The 12,740-nt window shown below is 42.6% G+C and overlaps 1 protein-coding gene across 2 annotated transcripts in view; it reads right to left on the minus strand.

Annotated features, from left to right (window-relative positions):
• WHRN (whirlin) overlaps positions 1-12,740 on the minus strand; it is a 258,620-nt gene that overhangs the window by 83,201 nt on the left and 162,679 nt on the right. For both annotated transcript variants that reach the window (XM_069748381.1, XM_069748380.1), the window contains exons 4-5: positions 8,702-8,827; positions 8,211-8,416 (exon numbers count right to left, since the gene is read on the minus strand). In XM_069748381.1, the coding sequence (XP_069604482.1) occupies positions 8,211-8,416; positions 8,702-8,827 (332 nt within the window). The remainder of the gene's footprint in view (positions 1-8,210; positions 8,417-8,701; positions 8,828-12,740) is intronic.

Consider the following 12,740-nt stretch of genomic DNA (forward strand, 5'->3'; position numbering starts at 1 on the left):
AAGAGTCCAAGTCTGATGCCCTACCTCCGCATAGGAATTGTGATTGTGCTATCGATTTGATTCCTGGTAGTAAATTCCCTAAGGGTCGTTTATTTAATTTGTCCGTACCTGAACACACCGCTATGCGCAGTTATGTGAAGGAGTCCCTGGAGAAGGGACATATTCGCCCATCGTCGTCACCATTGGGAGCAGGGTTCTTTTTTGTAGCCAAGAAGGATGGTTCGCTAAGACCGTGTATTGATTACCGCCTTCTTAATAAGATCACTGTTAAGTTTCAGTATCCCTTGCCATTGATTTCTGACTTGTTTGCTCGGATTAAGGGGGCTAGTTGGTTTACTAAGATTGATCTTCGTGGTGCGTATAATCTGGTGAGAATCAGGCAGGGAGATGAATGGAAAACGGCATTTAATACGCCCGAGGGTCATTTTGAGTATCTGGTGATGCCGTTCGGACTTGCCAATGCTCCATCTGTTTTTCAGTCTTTTATACATGACATTTTCCGTGAGTATCTGGATAAATTCTTGATTGTTTACTTGGATGACATTTTGATCTTCTCTGATGATTGGGAGTCTCATGTGAAGCAAGTCAGAATGGTTTTCCAGGTACTGCGTGCTAATTCCTTGTTCGTGAAGGGATCAAAGTGTCTCTTCGGTGTGCAGAAAGTTTCATTTTTGGGGTTCATCTTTTCCCCTTCTACTATCGAGATGGATCCGGTTAAGGTTCAGGCCATCCAGGATTGGACTCAGCCGACATCTCTAAAAAGTCTGCAGAAATTCCTGGGCTTTGCTAATTTTTATCGTCGCTTCATCTGTAATTTTTCTAGCATTGCCAGACCATTGACCGATTTGACCAAGAAGGGTGCTGATTTGGTTAATTGGTCTTCTGCTGCCGTGGAAGCTTTTCAGGAGTTGAAGCGTCGTTTTTGCTGTGCCCCTGTGTTGTGTCAACCTGATGTTTCTCTTCCGTTCCAGGTCGAGGTTGATGCTTCTGAGATTGGTGCAGGGGCGGTTTTGTCACAGAGAGGTTCTGGTTGCTCAGTGTTCAAACCATGTGCTTTCTTTTCCAGGAAATTTTCTGCTGCTGAGCGTAATTATGATGTGGGCAACCGAGAGTTGCTGGCCATGAAGTGGGCATTCGAGGAGTGGCGTCATTGGCTTGAGGGTGCTAAGCATCGCGTGGTGGTATTGACTGATCATAAGAACTTGACTTATCTCGAGTCTGCCAAGCGCTTGAATCCTAGACAGGCCCGTTGGTCGTTATTTTTTGCTCGTTTTGATTTTGTGATTTCATACCTTCCGGGCTCTAAAAATGTGAAGGCGGATGCTCTGTCTAGGAGTTTTGTGCCCGACTCTCCGGGGTTATCTGAGCCGGCGAGTATCCTCAAGGAAGGAGTCATTGTGTCTGCCATCTCCCCTGATTTGCGGAGAGTGTTGCAGAAATTTCAGGCTAATAAACCTGATCGTTGTCCGGCCGAGAAACTGTTCGTCCCTGATAGGTGGACTAGTAAAGTTATCTCTGAACTTCATTGTTCGGTGCTGGCCGGTCATCCAGTAATCTTTGGTACCAGGGAGTTGGTTGCTAGATCCTTCTGGTGGCCATCTCTGTCACGGGATGTGCGTGCTTTTGTGCAGTCCTGTGGAATTTGTGCTAGGGCTAAGCCCTGCTGTTCACGTGCCAGTGGGTTGCTTTTGCCCTTGCCGGTCCCGAAGAGGCCTTGGACACATATTTCGATGGATTTCATTTCTGACCTTCCCGTTTCTCAAAAAATGTCGGTCATTTGGGTGGTCTGTGATCGCTTTTCTAAAATGGTCCATCTGGTGCCCTTGGTTAAATTGCCTTCCTCCTCTGATTTGGTGCCTTTGTTCTTCCAGCATGTGGTTCGTTTACATGGCATTCCTGAGAATATTGTTTCTGACAGAGGTTCCCAGTTTGTCTCGAGGTTCTGGCGAGCCTTTTGTGGTAGGATGGGCATTGACCTATCTTTCTCCTCGGCCTTCCATCCTCAGACTAATGGCCAGACCGAACGAACCAATCAGACCTTGAAAACATATCTGAGATGTTTTGTTTCCGCTGACCAGGATGATTGGGTGTCATTTTTGCCGTTGGCTGAGTTCGCCCTTAATAATCGGGCCAGCTCGGCTACCTTGGTCTCTCCATTTTTCTGCAATTCTGGGTTCCATCCTCGTTTCTCTTCAGGACAGGTTGAGTCTTCGGACTGTCCTGGTGTGGATTCTGTGGTGGACAGGTTGCAGCAGATCTGGACTCAGGTAGTGGACAATTTGACCTTGTCCCAGGAGAAGGCTCAGCTTTTCGCTAATCGCAGACGTGTTGGGGATTTGGTTTGGTTATCTTCTCGTCATATTCCTATGAAGGTTTCCTCTCCTAAATTTAAACCTCGTTTTATTGGTCCGTATAGGATTTCTGAGATTCTCAATCCGGTGTCTTTTCGTCTGACCCTCCCAGACTCCTTTTCCATACATAATGTATTCCATAGGTCGTTGTTGAGGAGATACGTGGCACCTATGGTTCCATCTGTGGAGCCTCCTGCCCCTGTTTTGGTGGAGGGGGAATTGGAGTATATTGTGGAGAAGATTTTGGATTCTCGTGTCTCTAGACGGAAACTCCAGTATCTGGTCAAATGGAAGGGTTATGCTCAGGAAGATAATTCCTGGGTTTTTGCCTCTGATGTCCATGCCCCAGATCTTGTTCGTGCCTTTCATGTGGCTCATCCTGGTCGGCCTGGGGGTTCTGGTGAGGGTTCGGTGACCCCTCCTCAAGGGGGGGGTACTGTTGTGAATTCTGTGGCTGAGTTCACTTCTGTGGTCACAAGTGGTATTGCAGTCTCTGGGCTTCCTCCCTCAGGTGTTTTGGTGAGCTCGTTGGCTGCCTTGCTATTTAGCTCCACCTGAGTCTGTCTTCCTTGCTCCTTGTCAATGTTCCAGTGTTGGATCTGAGCTACTGCATCTTTCCTTGGGCCTGCTGCTCTGCTAGATAAGTGCTTCTAGTTTGTTTTCTGTTTTTTCTGTCCAGCTTGCTATTGTCTTTTGCTGGAAGCTCTGAGAAGCAGAGGGGTGCACCGCCGTGCTGTTAGTTCGGCACGGTGGGTCTTTTTGCCCCTTTGCGTGGTTTTCGTTTTAGGGTTTTTTGTAGACTGCATAGTTCTCTTTGCTATCCTCGCTCTGTCTAGAATATCGGGCCTCACTTTGCTGAATCTATTTCATTCCTACGTTTGTCTTTTCATCTTGCTAACAGTCATTATATGTGGGGGGCTGCCTATTCCTTTGGGGTATTTCTCTGAGGTAAGTCAGGCTTGTATTTCTATCTTCAGGCTAGTCAGCTCCTCAGGCAGTGCCGAGTTGCATAGGTAGTGATAGGCGCAATCCACTGCTGCTTATAGTTGTGTGAGGATAGATCAGGTACTGCAGTCTACAGAGATTCCACGTCTCAGAGCTCGTCCTATTGTTTTTGGTTATTGCTAGATCTCTGTATGTGCGCTGATTACTGCACGCTGTGTTGCCTGATTGCCAGCCATAACAGGATTCTGACGCCAATCAGTAATGAAGATAGGTGTCTGAAAGTCACCCGTGTGACCAGAGCGGAAGTGAGCATATGCGACCACTCGGCCTTTCACTATCTGCAGTATGTGTGGTGGTCACACATACTACTGCTTAATTAACGGAGAGACCCTGGTATGCTATCGAACCCCCTCCGACACCACCACTTCAGATAGTGTGCAGTAGGGGAAATGCAAGCACACGGTAGATGATCTTTCTTTCCCTCTGCAATGCTACGTGTGTGTCAACCCTTCTCGGACAACTTCAGCAATGCCGTTCAAACTGAGCTAATAATATGGCTAAGAACTCTCGGTCACCCATGTCCTTTTAAATTCTGTTTCACTTCGGATTCTTCTCCAAGAAATTATGTCCATCAGAAACACGTAATTATTCTATTGGTGACCAAGAGCTCTTAACCATAATATTAGCTCCATTTGAATGGCAACATTCTTTTGAAGGAGCTAAATTCCATGATGACAATCTATACTGACTACAACAATCTGGAATATCTTCAGTCAGACCAATTTGCTAAATGCCTGTCAAGCTTGATAGTCTTCATCCTCACCTATAGTCTTGCTGAAAGAAACCACAAAGCTGATACACTATCCATGTTCTTTGACCAAATGTGATGTCCCTGAAGATGCGCCGTCATAAGTAATTGAACCTGAAGGTATCCCTGCTTCCATCTCATTTACTTCCAATTCTCCAACTAAAGAATATTCTCTTGTCCCTAAAACAATCGACTGGAAAGTCTTGTCTTGAGTTCATTTTTCTCTTTTCTCTGGTCAACCTGGTGTTAAATGAATCTCTGTACTCCTTAGTCATTTTTATTGGTGGCCAATATGGAAACTAAGACTTTGAAGAATTTGCGGCATCTTGCCCACGGTCCATGCAGATCAAAACCTCTTGTCAGGGTCATTCTTGTATATCCTCTTCCCATACCACAAGTGTCCTGGGTTGAGATTTTTATGGACTTTGTTATAGATTTTTATGGGTCGCAAGGGTTCATTACTATCTGGGGCGTAGTGGACTGTTTCTCCAACATGTTCCGTTTTGTATCGTTTCCAGGACTTCCATCTGCTCCACAGTTGGACCAAGTGTTTTCCAAATAAATTTTCAGGACCCACAGTCTCCCAGCTCGCATAGCCTGTGATCGTGATATGCAATTTGTTTCCAGGTGGTGAAGGCCGCTCGGCAAAAATGTAAAAATCTCCTTCGATTTTTACTCAGTCTATCACCCTAAACGTAATGGATAAACTTAGAGAACCAATATCTCCATGAAAAAATAGCTACATATGTTTTTCAATTCCCATCAAGATAATCCAGGGGATTTGCTAAATTGGGCCAATTTCGATCACATCAATACAGTTTCCAAGTTCTGAGAATTCTCTGTTTGTCACGGTGTATGGTCAAAAGCCTCGTCTTCATTTGCCAGTTGCACCTAAAAGTCAACTTCTTGCTGTGTACTTCTCTCAGAAACATACATAACGTCTAAACTGAGGGGCCATCCATTTTAGCTAAAGTGTAGAAGAATGCTGACAGACACCAACAGACATATGTGTATGGAGACTCATTGGAAGAAGTTGGCTCGTAAGTTCATCATCGCTCCTTCCCAAATTAATCCAGTCGCTTTCCTTTTGAAACTACCTCCCACGTTAAAAATTCCTAATGCTTTTCCAATTTCCTTGTTACATATTCTCAACATATTCTTTCCTACAGTCGAGGCAACTCCTGCTTCTGCCTCTGATCCTGACACTGTCCTGACTCTGGACTGGGCTATAGTCTTCAGTTCCTGTGTTTCTCCACAACCCTTGCTCTCAGAAATTGGGGGGGTATGTTTTCTCCTGTAATTCCTTTTCCTTGCGAACATACTGTTGTCTGCTAATATCAATTTGTGTGCATATATAAAGTCCTGAGTAGCAATTTATCAATGTAATGTGCCTGCCAGGTGTCTACATTTGGAAAATATACAGTATAGGTATGGGGGTTTTGATACAAATTTTATAATTTGTAATTTAGATATATGTACACATACAAAGAGTAAAAATTATCCTGGCTACCAGAGGCACGAAAATGGCAAAAAAAAAAAATCACCGACACTGAAAGGATTAAAATAATAATAAAATAAATAAAAAAAAGTCATAAAAAATTTCCCCGAATTTAATTTTGAAGAAAAGATCCTTTGAAGGAGGTCATCAATCAGCTAATTGCTGTAGGTCCAGCTTTTCTTGTTCCTAGCGATCAACTGTTATCACAGAGGAAATCCGTAACATTGGTTTCTGCAGGAGAAATATAATATCACATGCTGGCCCTTAAGATGAATGACTCGGCTCGAGTAGTTTTGAGAGTAGTGCCTCCAGCTTTTTTTTCCTTCTATGTTTGCTACTTATTTGAAGAATTCCTGAAGAAGGATAAATAATGGCCGCAGACCACGGAGGCTGAAAGGAATAGCGCTGTAGACTGAACATAGAAGATTTACTTGTCCCATATCAAATATTAGAGCAATTAATAACGATGCCGTCATATTAGAGGGATATATAGCACATGCGTGTGTGTGAAAGCCACGCTCTTGTGGAGGGCACAAATTTGCGGCGACAACAAGGTGAATCCTGGAAATCTGTATTTTCATTTGACCCCATGAAAACAAGCATGGTCTTTGTCCACACGATTCAGCTATACCTTCGGCCCCTACCATTTTAACTAGCTGTGGGTCTAAATAAGTTACACCTCAATATAGGTGAATCTTTATATAGGAGAATTTTATTGTGAATATTACAGTGAAAAAATAAAATAAAATGAGATAAATATCAAATCCATAAAAGCGGCATAATTATTTAATCTAAATGAATGCGCATAATCATATCACAAGCTTGCCTATGATTTCAGTATGAGATCTTGAAGATAATAGTCACATTTCTTCCCCCGGGTGTACGTAGCCCGAGAAGACTAACATTATAAATGTGTTTGTTTCCATTTCATTTAGCAATGCATTTTGTAACCGCGCTCAGAAACCATCGAGTATCACTTGTTATTCTAAGTAGAGCACAATGCAGCAGGGCGTCTGGTGTCACTCTCCTCCGGATGGAGTCATTATTCTGCACTTTGCTTGCATTTTGGGGATCGTAGTCACACGTTAAAGGGATTGCCACCTCTTCACACCTTTAACAAAATGTGCATATATAAGATGTGTCCATCTATGGCATCCTCTTCAGGGGCAGATATATAATTGGTGCGACCACACAAGAGGTAAATGGGACCACTTTACCCTTCAAAGCAGCAACTTCTGTCACAGGCACATGCATTATGATGAACTATGGATCTTCAAATGGACCATATTTACTGCTCTTGAACAGAGACCCTCTTCTGCGTCCGTCTATGATCCCTCCAGCAGTCTCTGCAGTTTTAAAAGGAATCTGTCACTAGGTTTGCGCTACCCTATCTGAAATCAGCACGATGTAAGGGCAGAGACCCTCATTCCAGTGATATATCACTTTGTAGATAAAAATCATTGTTTTATCTGCTGCATATCTAGCAGTTCTCTGATTGTTCAGCTGTGTCTGACCCTGGCCACACCACTGACAGCTTTTTGTGTGTACTGTGCATAGGCAGAAAGCTTCCAATCAATGGTAGGGGCAGGGTTGGACTACATGGTAGAAGGTTTGCTAATCTTTTAGTGATGATCTCCTTCTGATAAAACAGTGATTTTATCAAGAATGCAATAAGCTCATTAGGTGACACATTGCTAGAATCAGGGTCTCTGACCACTACATCATGCTGTTATTAGATTAGGTGGCAAAAACCTGATGATAGAATCCCTTTAAGAAGAAAGTTTGTCTATTGAGTTCTTGCAATTTACACCTACTGTTCCAGTAAGGAGAAGTCACTCATACATACTTGTCTATTCCCCTTCATCTAGATACATCACACCTCACAAAAGGGGTATCCAGGCTTAGAACAAGGGGGTCTGCTTTACAAAGCACAGCTCCGTCGACTGTATAGTGGCCGCGGCTGGGTACTGCACATCCGTCAACTTTTCAGATTAATAGGAGGTGAATGTGCAGTACCCGGCCGCAACCACTATTCTGTCAATGGAGTTGTGCTTTGCAGCTGATCGGTGGGGTGTGAGGTGTTGTACCCCCCCATCAGATATTGATGATCATAGACCATCAATGTTAAATCCCAAACAACCCCTTTAAGTTTCCAAAAACAGTTCCACTTCTGTCTATGGGTTTATACTATGGGCCTATACACTGCTTTGCACAGTGGGGCATGAGCTGAGCACCTCCATCCTTTGTTTTGACCAGTCAGTGAGGGTCTCAGTACCCAGACCCCCACCGATCAACAGTGCTAAACAGGGGCTACAGAAGAAAAAAAATAATCCAAAAATGGCATTTTTGAAATTCTTTTGGATCTTCACCGTAAGGAAACATACAGCCAGTCATGGTTACTGACTGGTGGTGAAGAAGTCAGATTAGTAGGAGACCAGCAAGTTTCGGGAGAGAGACCTTTTAAATCCAGCCCAAAAAACCCACAAGTTACAATCAGCCTATTATTGCATTCTCAAAATAACGGCTCAAATAGGATAAAGAGTTCAGTAGGGTAAAACTGCTACAGATCAACACAAGTTCTAAAGCTATAAACGCCATTATTACTCACCCCGTAGCTGTGAGTGGGTCTCCGGCGCCCGTGTAGGAACTACTGAGCCATTGCGTCTCATCCACAACAGTGCGGGCGTGCGGGATCCGACCTACGTCCCTAACAGTCATCATCAGATGTCGCGAAGTGCGGAGAATTCTTACGGCCTCATCATGCGGGATGGAGAGGAAGCTGATGCCGTTTATATCTAGGATCTGATCACCCACCTGAGAAAAGAAATAGATGGAGACAATAAAGGCTCAATTTTAGAAGACTAGTTTTGCATACAGCCATGGCAGTAGCATGTGTCATCCAGGGCACTGCAGTGATTAATACTTTGTAAAGCAATGTCTAATCTTAGGGATGCGATGGAAAATATACAAACTTTATATTTAATGTAAGTAGTTAAAAAAGAGGAATTTACTTTTAACTATTATGCAAAAAAACAACAGACCTGAAAAAAAAGCAGAGTAAAGTAGAAGTGACAGACACTGCAAGAGCTGAAGAAGTACCTTAAGCCCAGCACTCTCCGCTTCAGAGCCGCGATCCACTCCTGTGATGTAAATCCCCAGGGAATACTCAGCACCTCCACGAATAAGCAACCCGAGAGAGCTCCCCTCTCCCAGCAGTAAGTTCACCTGAGGATGACAAAACCAGATTAGATTTGACCTCTAATGTTTGTAAAATTGGAGTTTTCCATTTCAAATCAAACTAATTGGTGAGGTTCAGTATAGACAAAGCTCAACTTAACCTAACCTTCTGATTGAGTGTACTACTAGATTTAAAAAAAATTCTGACATTCCTCATGATCATGGATACCCCACGAGATGAGATTTTGCATGGTGCCCCAGATCGATGTCAATTGACAGTCATTTTGTATTTCTTCCATTTTCTTACTATTAGGCCGGGGTCACACTTGCGAGTGCAATGGGAGAAACTCGCACGAGTCTCTCGCATCAATACCCGGCACTGCCTCCAGCACTCGGGACCGGAGTATGCGGCTGCATGTATTTCTATGCAGCTGAACACTCCGGTCCCAAGTGTCGGCGGCAGTGGCGGGTATTGATGCGGAGACTCATGCAAGTTTCTCGCATTGCACTAGCATTGTGACCCCGGCCTTACACCAACAGTTGTCTCCTTCTCACCCAGCGTCTTACTTATGTTTTTTTTAGCCCATTCCAGCTTTGTGTAGGTCTATGATCTTGTCCCTGACATCCTTATAAAGCTCTTTGGTCTTGCCCGTGTTGTAGAGGTTAGAGTCTGACTGATGAATTGAGTCTGCGGACAGGAGTCTTTTATAAAGGTGACTATGTAAGACAGCTGTCTTTAATGCAGGTAACCAGTTTATTAGGAGCTTCTAAATGATCTGTAGGAACCAAAACTCTCAATGGTTGGTAGGGGATCAAATACTTATTTCTCACTGCAAAATGCAAATAAATTTATATAATTTATACAATGTGATTTTCTGGATTTTATTTTTAATATTCTATCTCTCAATGTTAAAATTAACCTACCCTTAAAATTATAGACTGCTCATGTCTTTGTCAGTGGGCAAACTTACAAAATCAGCAAGGGATCAAATAATTATTTCCTTCACAGTATGGTTTGTATACGATAAAGTGACATGTGCAACGTTAGTGACTCCCAGTAGAATATAAAGGGAGATGTTAGTACCGAGAATCACCTGTTCTGTAAAAACTTAGTAGTCTAGGATATGAGTAAAATCAGTGCTACTTAAGGTATGAGTCTGTAAATAGCTGCACAACTATCATCACATGTCGCAGAGGAGCATGTCGTGTAACACACACATATATTGATGGCATAGCAAGATAAGATGATCAGTAGTAAGACGATACAGACAGATGGTAAGTAAAAGTGGAAAAATTACCCACTGTGATTGCAACCTGCCCGACGCACGTTTCGCCTACGGCTTCAGCAGGGAACTGGGATGAATTCCCCATTGAAGCCATAACTGAAACGCACATCGAGCAGGTTGCAATCACAGTGGGTTAGTATTATTTTGTCATAGAAAAAGAAAGTAGTGCCAGCTCACCATAGATGTCCAGAGTGCACGGAACCACGAACCAACCACTGGAATGTGGAAAAAAGTAGAAAGTTCCAGATTCTGGTAAAAGTCAAATAGACCAACTTAATTTCATCAAAGGTGCAAGGCAGGATGGCCAATCAGCGACGTGTTTCAAACATGGTTGTTCTTTGTCAAAGTTTACTTTGGAAATGACCAAATAACAGCCTTAAATGCACAAGTGATCAAGGAAAACCAACATACATGAGAAATAATCCAGCAACTAAAAGTCTGAAAAGTGAATGTTCAGAAAGGAAAAAAAAAATCAAAATAGACAAATACATTTTAAAGATGAAAAAAGAAGGAATGTAACAGGAAACTGAAAAATTAATTAATGGTAAGTGCAATTTTAATAATGGTATGCGATCTCGTTTCTTAAGTTAAGATGATGGGGTGAGAACCAAAGTACCTAAGTTAAAAATCCAAAAAGCTTCTCTCATTAGTAAGTGTCTTCGCCTATCACCACCACGAGGGGGCTTAGGCTGGCTTCACACTTGCGTTTTAAAACGCAGGCGTTTTGAAAAAAAAAACGCATGGTGAAAAACGCATGTAAACGCGTGCAAACGCTGCGTTTTTTAGACGCATGCGTTTTTGCATGTGGTGAAAAAAAAGGCGGCGTTTTGACGCGTTTACATGCGTTTTTTCATGCGTTTGCGTTTTTTAAACGCATGATGAGAAGTGTGTGACAGCTGCCAATCATCAAAATCAAGTAAAAAACCCACTATAAACAGAAATAGTTAGGGTTAGGGATCCTAACCCTAAAGGGATCCTAACCCTACCCCTAACCCTAGGGATCCTAACCCTACCCCTAACCCTAAAGGGATCCTAACCCTAACCCTTAGGGTTAGGGGTAGGGTTAGGGTTAGGGTTAGGATCCCTAGGGTTAGGGGTAGGGTTAGGGTTAGGATCCCTTTAGGGTTAGGGTTAGGATCCCTTTAGGGTTAGGGTTAGGATCCCTTTATCACCTTTATGGTGGGGGTCGGCATATCAGTGTGTTTTCTGTTTTTTTTCTATAAAAACGCATGCGTTTTTAAAGCAATCAAACGCATGTGCTTAAAAACGCATGCGTTTACATAGACAGCAATAGGTTTTTTTGCCGCAAAAAACGCAGGCTATTTTTGCTGCAAAAAAATGCCGCTAAAAATTACTACATCTTGCATTTCTGCAACGCAACGCATGCATAGAAAAGACGCATGCGGTGGCAAAACGTATGCAAAAAACGCATGCGTTTTTAATGTTAAGTATAGGGAAAAAAATGCATGCGTTTTTTTGCGCAAAAACGCAGCGGCAAAAAACGCAAATGTGAAACCAGCCTTATTAACCCTTTCAAAGATTTTCAGAAAGGAAGTTTTCCTATGGTGGCATGAATAAAGTGTCTGGATGCAGAAGATTTGCATCGGCAAATGTTTCTGCACAATGTTTTTCTTGTGCGAAAACTGAGAGCTATATTGTGTGTAAAAAAAAGTTGGGGCATGTTATTCCTAGTTTTCTCATTGGACATCTTATATTCAATGATTTCGGGTCAGTTTTTATTATGTGCAATGGATCGTGCTCTTTCTAGTATCCAGGAAGGATATCCACGTTTTTTAAGTCTGGCGTCCAATTGGTTGTTATTCAACGTGCAGTCAATGGGATTACTGCAATTTCTTTTGGTGCAAATGCATTCGCCGGTGGCGACAGATTTGGCTACTTGTTTCAGGTGGCTACTTCTTTAATTCATGTTGTTATTACCCGCTAATGGTCTCCTGAATATAGAAGAAGTGATGCACTCACCGACTGCATCAGTAAATTCACGAGTGCATCGTCTACGTATCTGCCATACCACTCTATAGAAGCCAAAAAAGGATTGAATGAAGAACATAAAAATAATTCTTTCCAATATAACATCGCCAGATTTGATAGAGAGGGGGAGAATTTGGCCCCCATTGACACTCTATGTTGCAAATAATAAGCCATCAAACAGAAAAAAATTGTGTGACATGAGAAATAAGGCAGTTTGGATAATATAGTTTTGAAGAGTCTGACTGTAATTACAATATTTGTTAAGGTGAAAGATTAGGGCTTCAATTGCTATGTGTTGTGGGATGGAAGTGTATAGGAAGACTACAACACAAGTAATCCAAGAAAAACCCAATGACCATTTTACTTTAGAGAATTGATGAAACCAGGAGACCCTTGTATGAGGGGCTGGAGGACAGAGTCAAGCCAATTGCCCAAAAGTTAATTTTCAGAGCCAATTTCATTTATAATAGGTCTCATTCGCGGAGAATTTATTCCTTTATGAGCTTTAGGCAATGCCTAGAGAGTTGGAGTGACAGGGGCATTGACAATGAGATATTCAGTTTGTTTTTAGTCAAAACTTCCAGCGCTACGCCCTCGTTGATTAATTTAGTGATAGACCTTGAAAAATCAAGGGAAGGATCTGAATATAATTTGTGATAGGTGTAGAATCTCCCAGCATATTGTTA

The sequence above is a fragment of the Ranitomeya imitator genome, chromosome 2 (assembly GCF_032444005.1).
Source record: "Ranitomeya imitator isolate aRanImi1 chromosome 2, aRanImi1.pri, whole genome shotgun sequence".
In the NCBI taxonomy this organism is placed as follows: domain Eukaryota; kingdom Metazoa; phylum Chordata; class Amphibia; order Anura; family Dendrobatidae; genus Ranitomeya; species Ranitomeya imitator.